The sequence below is a fragment of the Mobula hypostoma genome, chromosome 10, assembly GCF_963921235.1.
Source record: "Mobula hypostoma chromosome 10, sMobHyp1.1, whole genome shotgun sequence".
Lineage (NCBI taxonomy): Eukaryota > Metazoa > Chordata > Chondrichthyes > Myliobatiformes > Myliobatidae > Mobula > Mobula hypostoma.
This window is the reverse complement of record NC_086106.1, coordinates 57,387,641-57,405,871: the sequence shown is the minus strand read 5'-3', so window position 1 is coordinate 57,405,871 and position 18,231 is coordinate 57,387,641. Positions and strand designations below refer to the sequence as shown.

Below are 18,231 nucleotides of genomic sequence, written 5' to 3'. Positions count from 1 at the left end.
CAGCCAGACAGAACACTCTCAATGGTGCTCCTGTAGAAAGTTATTAGAATGGGGGTAGGGAGCCTCGCACGTCTCAATCTCCTCAAAAAGTGTAGATGCAGCTGTGCCTTCTTGACTAGTTAGAAGGTGTTGTGGATCCAGGTTAGATTGTCTATTATGTGTACACCAGGGAATTGTGTGGTCTTCACTCTTTCCTCGGCAGAGCCATTGATGTGTAATGGAGAGTGGTTGAACTGTGCCTTCCCAAAGTCCACAATCATCTCTTCTGTCTTGTCCATGTTGAGACACAGGTTGTTGTTCTCCCACCATTTGACAATCCTCCCTACCTCCTCACTGTGTGCTGACTCATCATTGTTGCTGAAGAGGCCAGCCATGTAGTATCATCAGTGAACTTGATGATGTGGTTTGAGCTGAATCTGACAGTGCAGTCATGAGTCAGCAGTGTGAATAATGGCGGGCTGAGCACACAGGCCTGGGGGACACCAGTGCTCAGCGTGATGGAGCTTAAGATGTTGCTGCCAGCTAGACTGTCTGGGGTCTGCCGATCAAGAAGTCCAAAATCCAGTTACAGAGAGGGCTTTTGAGTCCCAACGAGGGCAGTTTACCCACCAGCCCCTGAGGGATGATCACGTTAAACACTGAGCTTAAGTTGATCAACAACAACTTGATGTATGAGGCATCGTTTTCTAGGTGGGACAGGATAGAGTGGAGGGCCAAGGCTATGGCATCATCAAGGGTCTGGCTTGGGCAGTAGGTGAACTGAAAAGGGTCCAGTGTAGCTGGAAGGTGGGATTTATTGCGATCCATGACCAGCCACTCCACGACTGTTGAAGTCTGTGCCACTGGGCAGTGATCACTTGGGACCGGTACCATCGTTTTCTCAGGCACTGGAATGATGGTGGCTGCCTTGAGGCCCTGCAAGGACAGTGGAGAGTTTCAGAGAGATATAAGCTATGTCCTTTAAGACCTCTGTTAGCTGGGCCACACAGTCTCTCAGCAGTCAAGCAGGTATATTGTCTGGCGCTGCAGCTTTGTGTGGGTTTATCCTGGCTACATCATAGCCAGATCGATTACATACTGTTGCAGAGCCAGTTTCAGTGGAATCAAGAGATGCTCCCAGGTGCAGATATTGGAAGTGACCACGACCTGGTGATAGTGAACTTTAGAACCAGGCTGAAGAAAGTCGAAAAATGCAAAAACATCAGCGTGAAGTTCAACTTGGACAAACTGAAGGACCCCTCCATCACAAGGTACTTCAAAGCTGCAGTTGGCAGAAAATTTGGAACACTGCTGTTCCGACATCAACAGGACATTTTCCACATGTTCATGGACTTCAAGAAGGCATTCGAAAGGGTGTGGCATGATGCACTCTGGGCCACAATGAAGAGATACAACATTTGAATTATATTGGAATTTGAATTGACTTTATTACTTACATCCTTCACATACGTGAGGGGTAAAAATCTTTACATTACAACTCCATCTGTATGTTTATGTTATGCACTTTGGCAGAAGAAATAAACGGGCAGACTATTATTTAAATAGGGAGAAAGTTCAAAGTTCTGAGATGCAACGGGACTTGTGGGTCCTCGTACAGGATACCCTTAAGGTTAACCTCCTGGTTGAGTCGGTGGTGAAGAAGGCGAATGCAATGTTGGCATTCATTTCTAGAGGAATAGAGTATAGGAGCAGGGATGTGATGTTGAGGCTCTATAAGGCACTGGTGAGACCTCACTTGGAGTACTGTGGGCAGTTTTGGTCTCCTTTTTTAAGAAAGAATGTGCTGATGTTGGAGAGGGTACAGAGAAGGTTCACTAGAATGATTCCGGGAATGAGAGGGTTAATATATGAGGAACGTTTGTCCGATCTTGGACTGTATTCCTTGGAGTTTAGAAGAATGGGGGGAGACCTCATAGAAACATTTCGAATGTTGAAAGGCATGGACAGAGTGGATGTGGCAAAGTTGTTTCCCATGATGGGGGAGTCTAGTACGAGAGGGCATGACTTAAGGATTGAAGGGCGCCCATTCAGAACAGAAATGCGAAGAAATTTTTTTAGCCAGAGGGTGGTGAATCTATGCAATTTGTTGCCACGGGCGGCAGTGGAGATCAAGTCATTGGCTGTATTTAAGGCAGAGATTGATAAGTATCTGAGTAGCCAGGGCATCAAAGGTTATGGTGAGAAGGCGGGGGAGTGGGACTAAATGGGAGAATGGATCAGCTCATGATAAAATGGTGGAGCAGACTCGATGGGCCGAATGGCCAACTTCTGCTCCTTTGTCTTATGGTCTCATGAATGTGCAATGAGCAATTTATACTAATTTGTAATAAGTAGTATGTACAACAGTCCTTAGGGTTTGGGGACCGATGCCAAACTACTTCAACCGTCTGAGGTGAAAGAGGCGCTGTTTTCACCACACAGTCAGTGTGTACAGACCACATGAAATCCTTGGTGATGTTTATGCCGAGGAACTCAAAGCTGTTCATCCTCTCAATCCCAGATCCATTGATGTCAATAGGGGCTAGCCTTTCTCCATTCCTCCTGTAGTCCACAACCAGTTCTGTTGTTCTTGCGCCAGAAGCTGATCCAAGCCGTCAAGCAGCTCTACACCAAAGCTCGCATTGTGGCACTTGTTCAAGGCACAGTCGAAGAGTGGCTTCACACATCAGTTGGAGTCTGACAAGTCTGCCTCCTTTCACCCATGCTGTTCAACATTTTCCTGTAGTAAATAATGACAGGTGCTCCGGAAGACCATATCAGCACAGTCAGCATTGGAGGACAGACCATAACCAACCTCAGGTTCACTGAGGGTATTGATGGGCTGGCAGTAAGTGAGGATGAATTGGCCTGCCTTGTGAACCGTCTGGACGATACATCTACCAGATATGGCGTGGAGATCAGTTCAGGGAAAACCAAGCTGATGAGGAACAGTGAGGAGCCAATCATGACAAAAATCACTGTCAGTGGACAGGAACAAGAGACTGGCAAACAGATAAAGTATCTTGGCACCATCATCCACAAGAAGGATCAAAATCCAAAGTCCTTGCAAGGACAGTTCAAACAACAGCAATGTTGGCTGAACTAAAACCAGTCTGGAGAGATGATAACATTGCTCTCAGATCCAGTTTGTAGACTCTTGCACGTACTCCTGCTCTCCATCTTCTTGTATGCATGCAAATCATGGACATCGACAGCAGAACTGCAAAAGGTGATCCAGGCAGTAGAAATGAGATGCTTCAGAAGACTCCTCGGCATCTCCTATACAGACCGTGTCTCAAACGATGAAGTATGAGGAACCATCACTCAGCACACGAGACACTATGAAGATCTATTGTCCACAGTAAAGAAGAGGGAACTGAGGTGGTATGGCCACATAACAAGATCAAGTGGATTCTCAAACAGCATTCTTCAGGGAACGGTGCAGGGGAAAAGGAAACGGGGCAGACAGGAAGAAATGGGAAGAGATCATTGCAGAGTGGACCAGACAGAGCTTTACTACAACCCAGGCACTCACCCACAACCATGAGAGATGGAGGCACCTGGTGCAGTGCTCATCTCTACAACGCCCCTGTGACCCAGGTGTGCTGCTAGATTCAGCTGGGGCCCTCCTCACCTCGGCTGGGGCCAGAGAGCATGTCTGTTTCTCAGGACGCGAGGTACAGATGAGGTAATGTTGGTTTATGTAGTAGTGTGACCCTTCTCACTGTTTATAGTGAAGTTAAGGTTCTCAGTGGCTTCCCTAATGTTTCCCTTCTTCTCTGAGTTCAGTGAGAAAGTTGTAGTTCTTTGAGCATGTCCTTAATCATTCCCTCTCTGCCTGGTAATCCTTTCCCATGACAAAATTTAGAATGGCACGTCTTTTTCAGAAGAGCACTGGTGGATGTGATGATGATATGGCCTGCCCAGTGGAGCCAGCTGAGTGATCTGATCTCCTTGTCCCTGCACTGCACTGCACCTCTCTGTCATTGGACCACCACATCTGGTGTATTTTCCTTTGGCACCACCCAGATGTACTTGTGTACGGAGTGATCCACCTGGATGATGTACTAACTGAAACTTCTCACGGTATTTTGTAACATGAGACAACAGTGAGGCAATTTATAAACAAGTGCCACTGCTGAGATCCTGGAAGAAATTCACAGACCGCAAAGAACATTGGGTTGCATACAGAGGCACCATGCAAAGCAAATGCTGCAAGGAAATTTGCATTTCTGGCTTCTGCCTATCTCCATCCAAATTGTAATCAAATTCTTTGCATGTGAATTACCAAATGGCCTAATGTCCAATGACTTCGTACTTTACTCCACAGGACACATCTTCCTGGGCCCTGACACCCATGGGTGTAGTCTGGATGAGGTGTAGGACAAGCATGGTGTTTCCTGGACACTTTAAACAAGCTCGGTGTGAATGCCGGCATTTAGAATTTAACACTGCCTTCCAACAACAGCGCATGTGCTCCCCTTAGTGATCCAAGATAGAATACAGAAATGGGGCTCTGCTGAATCCCATTTCTCTGCATTAGTATCGTATCCTATTCCAGTGTCTATTTAAATGTTTCTTAAATGCAGTGATTGTCCCAGATTCCATCCGCCTCCTCCGATAGCATATTCCAGATATCAACCACTCTGTGTTTAAAACAAATTTACCCCTCTGATCTGCTTTAAAACCTTCCTCAGGTTAAACCTGTGCCCTCTTGTTTTTGATCCAGCTACAAAGGCCAGTAAGGGTAAAAATATGATGATATGGCAGGTGAATGTGTAGCTGAAGAATTGGTGCAGGGAGTCGGGTTTCAGATTTTGGGGATTATTGGGATCTCCTCTGATGAAGGTGACCTCTACTGAAAGAACAGGTTACACATGGTCTCAGGTGGGTGGTGGTGGGGGCATCGAATATCCTTGTTGGGCTAGTTTGCTAGAGCTGTCAGGGAGGGTTTCAACCAGGGGGGAGAGAGAGAGACTGTGAGGAAGGATAGGCATGAGTTCAGTTAAAACATGATCACAAGATCAAGGGTGACGAACTTGGAGCATGGATCAGTACATGAAACTACAATGGTGTGACCATTGCAGAGACCTGGCTGTTACAAGGACAGGAATGGCTGCTGAATGTTGTAGGTTTTTTGATATTTCAAAAGGGACCAAGAAGAGAGGTAACAGATGTGGAGGAGTGGCATTGCTAATCAGGGATAGTATCTCAGTTGCAGAGAGAGTAGATATTGTAGAGATACTAACTGAGTCAGTGTAGGTGAAAGTTAGAAATATGAAGGGAGCAATTATTTTATTGGGAGTATTTTTATTTCTTACCCCAACCCCCCCCCCCCGCCCCCATAAGCAGCTGAACCACTGAGGAGCAGATTGGGGAGAAAGATTTTGGAAAAGTACAAAAATATTAAGGTTGTTACTATGGGTGGCTTTAACTTCCTTAATATTGATTGGCACCTCCTTAGTACAAAAGGTTTAGGTGGGCTAGGATTTGTGAGGAGTATCTGGGAAGGATTCCTGACACAGCATGTGGACAGGCTGACTAGAGGAGAGGCCATCCTGGATCGAGTAATAGACAATGAACCTGGACAGGTGACAAATCTGTTCTGGGTAAGCATTTTGGAGATAGAGTTTGCAACCCGCTGACCTTTGGCACAGCCCTGGACAGGGTATGGGAAAACATTTAATTGGTTGAGGCTGAATTATGCTATTATGCGGGAGCCGATGTAGTCAGGGGGCAATACACAGTAGAAGTGAGGATGTTGTTTAGAGAGCACTTGTATAGGTTCTGGATAGGTTTATCCCACTGAGCAAGGGAAAGAATTTAAGGATGATGGAACCACGATTGACAAGAAATGTGGAACATCTAGTCAAGAGGAAAAAGGAAGTATACTTACGGATTACAAAGCAAAAATCAGATAGGGCTCTTGGAAGTTATAAAGTAGCCAGGAAGGAGCTGAAGAAGGAGTTAGGAGAGCTATATGGGATATGAGAAGGCTTTGGCAAGCTGGATTAAGGAAAACCCCAAGGCATTCTACACATATGTGAAGAACAGAAGGATGACTAGAGTGAGGGTAGGACTGATCAGAGATGAAAGAGAAAACATGCCCAGAGTTCAGAGGGATAGGGGAGGTCCTTAATGAGTACTTTGGTTTAATTTTGACCATTGAAAGGACCTTGTTGAATGTGAGCACAGCGTAAGCCAGGCTGACGTGCTTGAACATGTCAACATTAAGAAAGAGGATGTGCTGGAACTTGTGAATAGATAAGTATACCTTAACAATAGATTATTACCTGGGGCCAGACGGGATAAACCCCAGGTTACTACAGGAAGCAAGGGAAGAGATTGCTGTACCTATAGCATCCTTACTGGCCATAGGGGTAGTACCAGAAGATTGGATGGTGGCAAATTTTATTCCTTTGTTCAAGAAATATAATAGAGATAATTCAGGGAATTATAAACCAGTGAGTCTTACATTAGTGGTCTGCAAACTATTCTTAGACTGGAATTATGAGCATTTGGTGAAGCAGAGTCTGATGAGAAATAGTCAGCATGGCTTTGTGAGGGCCAGGTCAAGTCCCACAAGCCTGATTGAATTATTCGAGGAAGTGACAAAACAAATTGATGAAGGTAGAGCGGTGGATGTAATCTATATGGATTTTAGTAAGGCATTTGAAAAGGTTCCTCATTCAATAAGTCAGGAGACGTAGGATCCACGGGATATTGTGTTCATGTCTGCTCATCTCATTAAGGAAAGGATGTGGAAGCTTTAGAAAAGGTGCAGAGGAGATTTACCAGGATGCTGCCTGGATTAGAGAGCATGCCTTATGAAGAATGATTGAGTGAGTTTAGGGCTTTTTCCTTTTGGAGCAAAGGAGGATGAGAAGTGAAGTGATAGAGGTGTATAAAATGATAGTGTGGACAGGCAGTGCCTTTGTCTCAGGCTGGAAATGGTTAATAAGAGAAAGCATAATTTTAAGGTGAGTGTAGGAATGTATAAGGGGATGTTAAAGAGAGTCTTTTTTTGCACAGAGTGACACGTCTGTGGAATGCGCCTTTAGGGGTGGTGGTAGAGGCAGACACATTAGGGACATTTAAGATCCTATTTTATAGGCACATGGTTGAGAGAAAATGGAGGGCTATGTCTCAGATAAGCGTTAGACTTTGGAACTGGATAAAAGGTCAGTACAACATTGTGAACTGAAGGGTTTGTATTGCGCTGTACTGTTCTATGGGATAAAGATATGACCCTATCTACAGTTAGTGGTCACTTTATTAGGCACCCCCTATACCGGTCTGTTGGCCAGTGGTGTAGTGGCATCCTCGCCGGACTTTGGTGTGAGAGGTCCCAGGTTCGAATCTAGCCGGCATCCGTGCAGGGTTGAGCGTTGAATTAGCCACTCAGCCTCATAAACCAGCAAGGTTGCTGTCCGATGCATCCTTACCTCTGCCTAATAAATTGGTCACTGAGTGTATGTTCGTGATCTTCTGCTGCTGCAGCCCATCCACTTCAAGGTTCAATGTTTTGTGCATTCAGAGATGCTCTTCTGCATGCCTCTGTTGTAACATGTGGTTATTTGAGTTACTGTCACCTTTCCATCAGCTTGAACCAGTCTGGCCATTCTCCTCTAACCTCAAGGTGTTTCCACTCACAGAATTCCCACTCACTGGATATTTAGTTTATCGCCCATTCTTTGTAAACTCAAAACTGCTGTGTGTGAAATTCCCAGATCATCAGTTTCTGAGATAATCAGACCACCCTGTCTGGCACTAATAATCATTCCACAGTCAAAGTCACTTAGATCACATTTCTTCCCCATTCTGATGTTTGGTCTGAACAACAACTCTGCCACTTGACCATGTCTGCAAACTTTTGTGCATTGACTAATTGCCACGTGATTGGCTGATTAGACATTTGCATTGACGAGCAGGTGTACAGGTGTACCCAGTAAAAGCTTACAGATGTACACTGGGTTTATTTCCCTGGCATCTGAATTTACTGGAGTTGATGTAGTTGGTGTAACACCGTTATTTGTTTGACTTTTGCTCGATCCGGTTGACTCCTCCCCACAGTTTTGGAGGCCTGCTGTAGTGTCATGCAAACAGCAGAGTGCAGTGCTGAGCTTCATATTTGTTATTCACAGGCTGATGGAAATTCCATGTCTCCCTGTGCTCCTACCCCGTCAGTCTATTCCATCCAGTTTAATTGGGAACAGTGGTTGAACTGCCCAGGTGTGCTGTGTTCCCAGCAGGCTTGCTGAGTGAGGCCTCCGGTTGTGTGCAGACTCGGGGAATAATTGTACATTTTGGGCAAAGTCCAGATTATGGGAATTGCTGTTGGGCAGAGGATTGGAGGAAAGTTCATGTTCCAGGTTATTGTCATTCAACTGCACACATGTATAGCTAAATGAAATAACACTCCTCTGCAACCAAGGTGCACAACGCAGCACATATATCATATACAGTCCATAAAATAATATTAACATAAAATAATATTGGTACGCTGGCCTTTATAAACCAGAGCATTGAGTATAGGAGTTGGGATGTAATGTTGAAATTGTACAAGGCATTGGAAAGGCCAAATTTGGAGTATTGTGTACAGTTCTGGTCACCGAATCATAGGAAAGATATCAACAAAATTGAGAGAGTACAGAGAAGATTTACTAGAATGTTACCTGGGTTTCAGCACCTAAGTTACAGAGAAAGGTTGAACAAGTTGGGTCTTTATTCTTTGGAGCATAGAAGGTTGAGGGGGGACTTGATAGAGGTATTTAAAATTATGAGGGGAATTGATAGAGTTGACGTGGATAGGCTTTTTCCATTGTGAGTGGGGGAGATTCAAACAAGAGGACATGAGTTGAGAGTTAAAGGGCAAAAGTTTAGGGGTAACCTGAGGGGGAACTTCTTTACTCAGAGAGTGGTAGCTGTGTGGAATGAGCTTCCAACAGAAGTGGTTGAGGCAGGTTCGATGTTGTCATTTAAAGTTAAATTGGACAGCTATATGGACAGGAAAGGAATGGCGGGTTATGGGCTGAGTGCAGGTCGGTGGGACTAGGTGAGAGTAAGAGTTTGGCGTGGACTAGAAGGGCCGAGATGGCCTGTTTCCATGCTGTAATTGTTATATGGTTTGTTATATGATGATATAAAATTATGTAGTTGTCCAAGTTAACATAAAGTGCATATACAACATACATGTGGTTAAACATACAACAGTACAGTGTTACTGACTTGTCATCAATACCTGGGTAGTAACAGAGTGTTCGGAAGTCTCACAGCCTGGGGCAAGAAGCTGATATCCAGTCCATGGTCTTATACTGTGGTACCTTCTGCCTGACGGTAGAAGGTCAAAGCGATTATGGGATGGATGGGAGGGGTCCTGAAGAAGGGTTTGTTCCTGAATTACTGGGTATGGCATTGCAAAGTGCTGTCTTTCTGTCCCACTGAATGTTGGCAAAGGTTGGTTTTTTAAATAGAGTTTACCAGTTGTAACTTGTTGGATCCTGATGCTAATCTGTGTGTTTGTTTGGCTGAATTCAGTCAACGCTGACAACTTGGAAGAACAGACAGTGCCAAGTATACAAATCTGCTGGTCTTCCAAAGCTGGGTGAGAAACCAAGTCAGGCTTAGAATTTTAAGCAGGTGAAGTGAGTGTGTGAGAAATTGGCGGAGTAGGGGTGGGGTCCCATGTGTGGTGAATTTTGAAAGAGGAGCTGTATTGTTGGCTCTGTATGTCTGACACTTGTGCCATGTGATTCACTATGTGTTTTGTGTCTTGCAGATGGACTGAGATCAGTCTGGAGATGTAGTAGAGGAGATGCTTTCAGAAGCAGGAATAGAATAACGTGGTGACAGTAGATGTGTGAATAAAAGGAGGAATAAAACATCTATCTGTCTGAGGCTTGAAGTTAACAAAATAATCAGCCCTAGCTTGGGGTGATTTCTAGTGTGTGTTGGAAACGTTCTTTAAAAAATAAAGATAATCCTTTTTTTTTTATCAGATTTGTACTTCTCACAGTATTTTCACATGTATTTTTCACAGTCTGGGGTGGTTCATCCCCACTCACTGGCAGAAAGCGGTATAGCAGCTAAATTAACGGTTTATCACCTTTCTCATTTTTCATTGGCTTAGTATTAGCACATTACCCATGTGATGTAATTGTGCAATCATTGTTTGGTTTAACTTATCTGAGCAATTTTCCTTATCTATAAAAGTGATGGATTTTTCAGAGGCGCCAACTTTTTGCGTTCTTTGCAGCTCATTTACCTCTTAGCATTGTTTCTCAGTTCTTTATTTAGTTTGCTTATTATTTGTGTGTTTGTTTGACCTCTAAAATAAGCAATCATTAGAATTAAGACTGCTGGTCATTCCTGAATCCCGAAAGAACCCTAAGGGTCAGAAGATAAACAGAGATCCATCAGTGAGTGTGTACATTTTGTGCCAAAGTTCCTGCACAGCTCTGCCCTACAATAGACTACAGCAATAACATTGTAGAGGCATTTGGAAAAACTACCCCAAACGTTCACTATCATAAACACAACAGATTCTGCAGATGTTGCAAATCCAGAGCCACAAGCAGAAAATGCTGGAGGAACTCAGCAGATCAGACAGCAGCTATGGAGGGGAATAAGCAGTCGATGTTTTGGGCCTGATGAGGGGTCTCAGCCTGAAACGTCAACGGCTTAGTCCCCTCTACAGATGCTACCTGACTTGCTGAGTTCCTCCAGCATCTTGTGTGTGTGGCTAAGTGAACACTGTAACTCCATAATTTTGGAAATGAGTTGGTGGTGACTGGCAGTCACACAGTCTTGTAGACTGGAGAGATAGAGTTAGATTTTTCCAACAGTTGGCAATAAATGAAGTGAAGCATTTTAGACCAAGTTTGAATCAATCACTGCACTGTAAAGAGTATGTTACCACTGACTGGTGCTCTGTACTGTGGGCATGTTGTGTCATTGACCAAGCCTCTGGCTGAAAATTGGAAGAAGACTTGTTAGTGAGCTACAGATCAGACTCTAGAATCTAAATAATGGCCTGTGCTCTGGAAAACCCGGCACAATGTGAAGCATAATTTAATTTCCTCCTTGGGGACCGAAGATGACTTGCTTCCGCTCTGCTTGTTTGGATTCTGAAGTGACTGATGAGGTGAATGTGGGAGCTACAGACTTTCCCACAAGGAGGGTGGAAGGTCTGTGGGGTGATGTGCTCCTTAAACTGCTTGTACTAGGCCTCAGTGTGCTCCTGATGCACAGTAGGTGGAGATTTTACATTCCTTCAAGGAAGCTTTGAGCATATCCTCGCATCTTTTTCTCTGTCTGACATTGGATAGGAGTGGAATATAGCATAATGTTTCACGGGACTGTGGTGTGTAAACAATGTAGCCCACCTACCAGAGCTGACCGCAACAGGTAGAGGTGTTAGCTTACTTGCCCTTCCAGTGAGGCTGGCGTATTTAGAGGAGTCAGCATTGGTAGTAGTTGTCTGTCAGCTTGAGATATCTGCTCCAGGTAGTCCAGGTCTCAGGAACACAGAGGAGGCAGTGGCCATTTCTGCTCTTCCTCTATCAAATCTCCCCTCATTCTTGAACACTCCAGGGAATAAAGTCCTAACCTATTCAACCTTTCTCTGTAACTGAGTTTCTCAAGTCCCGGCAACATCCTTGTAAACCTTCTCTGCACTCTTTCAAGCTTATTAATATCCTTCCTGTAATTTGGTGACCAAAACTGAAAGGACGAGGAAGTGGAAGGATGGGTTAGTACGTTTGCAGATGACAAAGGTTGGGTGCCTTGCAGATAGTGCAGAAGGCTGTCGCTGGTTACAGTTGGGCAGAGAAGTGGCAGATGGTGTTCAATCCAGAAAATTGTGAAGTGATACACTTTGGAAGATCGAACTTGAAGGCAGAGTACAAGGTTAATATCAGGATTTTTAGCAGTGTGGAGAAAGAGAGAGAGTGTGGGGGTTTAAGCCGAGGCATCCCTCAAAAATGCTGTGCAGGGTGATAGGACGGTTAAGAAGGCACATGTTGTGTTGGCCTTCAGTATCCTGGGGTTGAGTTTAAGAGCCATGAGGTAATATTACAGCTCCTTGAAAATCTGGTTGGTCAACAGCGTAGTGTGTTCAGATCCGGTCGCCTCATAGGGAAGATGCTGAGGTCTGAGAAGGGGCACAAAGGCGATTTACCAGGATGGAGGTGTATAAGATTATAGAGGCTTAGGTATAGTGGACAGTCAGTGGGGCAGCAATGGACAACACCAGAGGACATCTGTTCAAGGTGAGTGGAAGAAAGTTTAGGGAAGTGTCAGAGGTGTTTAATTTATTATGCGAGGGTGGTGGGAGCCTAGAACACACTGTAGAGAGTGGTGGGAGACGTCGATTTAATGAGGACTTTTAAAAGACACAGGCACCTGGATGTAAGATTACTGAAGAGTTATCAGCTGTGTAGGCAGGACGAGTTAGATTAATCATGGGGTAGGTTTATATAGGTCCGCCTAACATCATGGGCCAAAGGCCCCATACTTTGCTGCACGGTTCTATGTTGTACGTTAATTTTCAGACATTCCTTTCCTCAATTGACTAAATGTCAAGTAGGGCATTGAAGGCAGTGGCGAACTTCATCATCAATGTCTTCCTTTGCCTAGAACTGGCTCCCGAGGGATGGGAAAAGGTTCAAGTTTCCCAGGGCATAATTCTGACTGGAATCAGTCACTCACTATTTTTGGTTCAACTTTGGTCATTTTCCTTGTTTGGGAAGACTGGGTCTTTGTAATTATTTTAAAAATAACTTTTTGGCAGTCGCAGTTACTTGTGCTTTCTATAAGAACTGCAGTCAAATTGCTGGTGATAATAGCACCATTTAAAGTCTTTTATTCTGGGCTGTTTGTCCCCAAAAGATGCTTACTTTTGCCTCTGACCAGGGGTTCTGTTCCATTTTCACAGCTAATCACTGTAGACAGTGTTCCATTTCTGCATTTTGAAAGCAGTAGTGCTTGAGAAAAATGCATGGTTGATATTTTAAGATCTATTGGAGAAATGGAGCTTTGTTTACACTGCTGCAGAAAATAAAATTTCTATCTTTTGCCTTTTTGTTTGTTATTGGTTAAAACTGGCAAGTTGGAGCCCTTGGAAAATGTGAGATATTTGTGTTTTTAGAAAGCACAGAAAAGGGAATGTTTTTTAAACGGTGAATTAATTAGTAAGTGTTGGTGTAGAAAATAATACACAGATACAGCAAGTAAATGATGCGTTGATCTCTGCTGGGGTCAGTAGCCTTGCTGTATGTGTAGGAATGTGGTGAGACCTCTGCAGGAAGAGAACTCACAGCTTTGTGCTCTATATCTGAAGAAAGGCTTACCAGTTTTAGAGCTTTGTTCCAGTGTTAATTAAAAAAATGTGAGGGTTTTCCAGCTGAAGAGAGTCGAAGGCAAGCTACAGCAGTGTTTCAAAGAACGAGGGGAGATCTTGCTGTGACCAGGATGATCGGGTGTGTGCTGGCATTCTGATTCCTCTGATTGGAGTGTGCAGTAATGGGGGAAAGGTCTCCAGGTAAAGGGTGGGACTAGTGAAAGGGGTCCACACTTGGTGTTGGGAACCTCTACAATCTGTCAGCTGGTGCTGAGGTACAGGTGTCCCCTGTGTTATGGGAGAATGAGGGGATGGTTGCATTCCTATAAAATGATCCATCTCATTACTTTCCATAATTCCCTAAGGCTCAGCTACGTAAATGAACCAGAGTCAATAAGCATGAGATGGAAAAAAAGTTGATTTACTAACTTCTTTCTCACATAAATTCCACGAGAATGAACTCTACTCCATATCTTAGGATTTTAGTTAGCGATTTATTGATTTTATTTTCTTTTATTGATTTTGTTGAGATATGGCGTGGAGTTGGCCCTTCCAGCCCTTGGAGATGCACCACCCAGCAACTTCCGATTTAACGCTAGCCTACTATAATCATGGGACAATTTACAATGACCAATTAACCTACCAAATGGTACATCTGTGGATTGTGGGAGGAAACCAGAGCACCCAGAGGAAACCCACACGGTCATGGGGAGAAATGTCAGGGAGCAAGAGTGAATGCCATTGCTTTTACAAAGGAAAAAGTGGGAGGCAAACTCAAAGGTCTTAAGGTTGGAAGGTCACCTGGGCCAGATGGACTACATCCCAGCGTCCTAAGAGAGGTTGCTGAAGAGATAATGGATGCATTGGTCACGATCTTTCAAGAATCACTTGATTCTGGCATGGTCCCGGAGGACTGGAAGACTGCAAATGTCACTCTACTCTTTAAGAATGGAGGAGGGCAAAAGAAAAGAAATTATAGGCCTGTTAGCATAATGTCAGTGTTTGGGAAAGTGTTGGAGTTTATTATTAAGGATGAGGTTTCGGGGTATTTGGAGACCAATGATAAAATAAATCAAAGTTAGCATGGTTTCTGTAAAGGGAAATCTTGTCTGACAAATCTGTTAGAGTTCTTCAAGGAACTATCAAGTAGGAAGGACAAAAGAGAGGCAGTGGATGTCATTTACTTGGATTTTCAGAAGGCATTTGATAAGGTGCCACACATGAGGCTGCTTAACAAGATAAAATCCTATGGTATTTTTGGAAAGATACTGGCATGGATAGAGGAATGGCTGACAGGCAGGAGGCAGTGAGTGGGAATAAAGGAAGCCTTTTCTGGTTGGCTGCTGGTGACTAGTGTAGTATTGGGACCATCGCTTTTCACATTGTTTGTCAATGATTCAGATAATAGATTTGGTGGCTTTGTGGCAAAGTTTGTGTATAATACGAAGAGAGGTAGAGGGGTAGGTAGTGCTAAGGAAGCAATGTGATTGCAGCAGAACTTAGAGATTGGAAGAATGGGCAAAAAAATAGCAGATGGAATACAGCGTTGGGAATTGTATGACAAGGCATTTTGGTGTTGTAGTTACTGAGGATGGGGTGAAATTTGGAGAGAGTGATATTAGTTTCTGTCTGGGCAGTCAGACTGTTTGCTGCAGTCGATGGGATGGACGCTGGCAAGCAGGGGGTGGATTGGCGGTGTATTATGAACTGTACCTTTTCCTTGCAGGTTGCTCGGAGTGCTGTGTACGATGCCTCAGGGGAGTTCCCTACGCTTCCCTAATCGCTACCATTCTTTGCTTTGTGGGCGTGGCCCTGTTCTGTGGCTGTGGTCACGAGGCCTTGACTGGGACCGAGAAGCTTATCGAGGAACACTTCTCCCATGACTTTGTGGACTACGCTGTCCTGGTGACCCTGTAAGTAGCTCCGTCTCCTCCCTGCTTTTTACCCTTGTAGGAGGTCACAGGGAAGTGTGGTAGCTGTTTGCACGTGAGGCAGATTCTGTCCAATGTGTGGAAGTTTGAGGAATAAAATAAAATTTGGGTTTTTAAAAATGTTTGGAGAAGCAAAGCGGTAAGGATTAGGTATAGAAGTTGCAGATCTGGCCTTCTGAATTGCTCTACCCCATATCACGATCATGGCCCCATTTTCCATGTTGATTATTGCCATGAGGGTAGGTACGGTGAGGCACAGGCACAATGAAGAATTGACTTGCAGCAGCATCACAGGCATGCCGATTCAGATAACAACACACAGAGCACAAAATAGACATAAATTATTAAAGGGGGTCTACTAAAGGACTGTGAAAACAAGGCAATAATGAAAAAACACAATGAGAAACAAGGGTATGACAGTGCAAGAGATGGTCTGTAGTCTTTTGTTGCCAGGAGGATTATATTGTGAAGGTGACTTCAAGAACCTGAAGGTTACAAGAGAGCAGCTGGTACTGAAGCTGCTGGTGTGGAACTTTAGGGTTCTGCCCGATGGCGGAAGTGAGAGGAGGGCATGGCTTGTATAGTGGGGATCTTTGAGGCAGCTCCTCATGTCGAGGCTCCCAGTGGCGAGGAGAGCTGTGCATGCCAGGCAGCAGGTTGTGTTTACTGCTCTCTTTGTCCTCTGGTATTTCTGTGCTTTGGAATTGCTGTACCAGCCTATGATGCAAGCAGTCGGGGTACTTTCAACAGTGCACCCTTAGAGGTCTGTTAGAGTATTTCATGACATGCCAAATGTCCTGAAGCTTCAAAAAAAACAGAGATGTTGGAGTGCCTTTTTCGTTATTCTGTCTATGTGCTGAACACTGGACAATTGGTCCAAGAACGTAAAGCTGCTAACACTCTCCACCAGTGACCCACCAATGGGAACTGGTGCTAACGCTCTCCACCAGTGACCCACCAATGGGAACTGGTGCTAACGCTCTCCACCAGTGACCCACCAATGGGAACTGGTGCTAACGCTCTCCACCAGTGACCCACCAATGGGAACCGGTGCTAATGCTCTCCACCAGTGACCCACCAATGGGAACCGGTGCTAACGCTCTCCACCAGTGACCCACCAATGGGAACTGGTGCTAACGCTCTCCACCAGTGACCCACCAATGGGAACCGGTGCTAATGCTCTCCACCAGTGACCCACCAATGGGAACCGGTGCTAACGCTCTCCACCAGTGACCCACCAATGGGAACCGGTGCTAACGCTCTCCACCAGTGACCCACCAATGGGAACCGGTGCTAACGGTCTCCACCAGTGACCCACCAATGGGAACTGGTGCTAACGCTCTCCACCAGTGACCCACCAATGGGAACCGGTGCTAACGCTCTCCACCAGTGACCCACCAATGGGAACCGGTGCTAACGCTCTCCACCAGTGACCCACCAATGGGAACTGGTGCTAATGCTCTCCACCAGTGACCGTGACCCACCAATGGGAACTGGTGCTAACACTCTCCACCAGTGACCCACCAGTTGGAATTGGTGCTCAATCTCCTGACATCCCCTTCTTGTACAATTCCCATTTTTCAAAATTCACTTAATGTCCAAGATGCTCAGTGTATCTCGAATGAACTCAATGACTCAGCCCACGCCCCCCCCAGAAAGAGAATTCTGAAGGGTCACAGTCCTCCAAGTAAAGGAGGTTCTCTTTATTGCAGTGAGGAATGGCCAAACCCTTATTCTGATGGTGAGAGCCCCAGGTCTGGAGCTCCTGGCCTCGGGGTGCATCCTACATGTACTCAGCCTGTCGAGGACTTTGTGGATCAAGTATAGAGATTGAGAAAAGCCAGTGGGCAAGTCAGAAGGGGCAGTAGTGTAAAAGGTGGAAGTGACTGTTCAGCTATCTATGCCGTTAACATTCTCAGGAAAGGGTATCAGAGGCTTCTGTAGGTAAGAGGTCACTGGAATCAATTCAGAACTGTCTTGAGATAAATTCTTTCCACTTCTTGTGTTCCATTTTTGTCCCAATTTACTCCTCATTGTTCCTGTTACCTGGGAGAGTGCAGTGGGAGCCCAACTACCCGACCCATGCAGATCTGCCCGACTGCTGGGTGCCCTTGCTCCCACAATATTCCCTTCTTTGGACCTATATTGATGATATGATTGCTCATTACTACCCATTCGCTCTGTTGCTTCCAGGGTCCAGATCTTCCAGTATGTTATCTATGGGACTGCATCCTTCTTCTTCCTGTACGGCGTGCTGCTGCTGGCCGAAGGATTCTACACCACCAGTGCTGTCAAGTCCCTCTTCGGGGAATTTAGGACCACGATGTGCGGCAGATGTGTCAGCGCTACAGTAAGTCTCGTGGAGCCTCTGCTCCGACCCTTCCATTGCTTGGCTGCCCACCTTTGAACTTGGTGAATTTATGATGGGTAGGGAGAAAGAGAAACTGATCCTTGATCTGAGTTGGTGCCCCAGTGGTGACGGTGTTGCTCTGGGATGGTGTAATTCTGCTGTCAGTAATCCACAGTTGCTTCAATCCACTTTGGTGGCAAGAACAGGAAAACAGATTATTATCTGAATGGTGGCCGATTAGGAAAAGGGGAGGTGCAACGAGACCTGGGTGTCATTATACACCAGTCGTTGAAAGTGGGCATGCAGGTACAGCAGGCGGTGAAAAAGGCGAATGGTATGCTGGCATTCATAGCAAGAGGATTCGAGTACAGGAGCAGGGAGGTACTACTGCGGTTGTACAAGGCCCTGGTGAGACCACACCTGGAGTATTGTGTGCAGTTTTGGTCCCCTAATCTGAGGAAAGACATTCTTGCCATAGAGGGAGTACAAAGAAGGTTCACCAGATTGATTCCTGGGATGGCAGGACTTTCATATGATGAAAGACTGGATCGGCTAGGCTTATATTCCCTGGAATTTAGAAGATTGAGGGGGGATCTTATTGAAACGTATAAAATTCTAAAGGGATTGGACAG

At 45.1% G+C, this 18,231-nt stretch overlaps 1 protein-coding gene across 1 annotated transcript in view; it reads left to right on the top strand.

Moving 5' to 3' along the window:
• The window catches only part of LOC134352922 (proteolipid protein DM alpha), a 51,450-nt gene that overhangs the window by 19,563 nt on the left and 13,656 nt on the right, over positions 1–18,231 (top strand). Inside the window, exons 2-3 of the mRNA XM_063060551.1 lie at positions 15,045–15,231; positions 17,443–17,599. Coding sequence (XP_062916621.1) covers positions 15,045–15,231; positions 17,443–17,599 — 344 coding nt within the window. The remainder of the gene's footprint in view (positions 1–15,044; positions 15,232–17,442; positions 17,600–18,231) is intronic.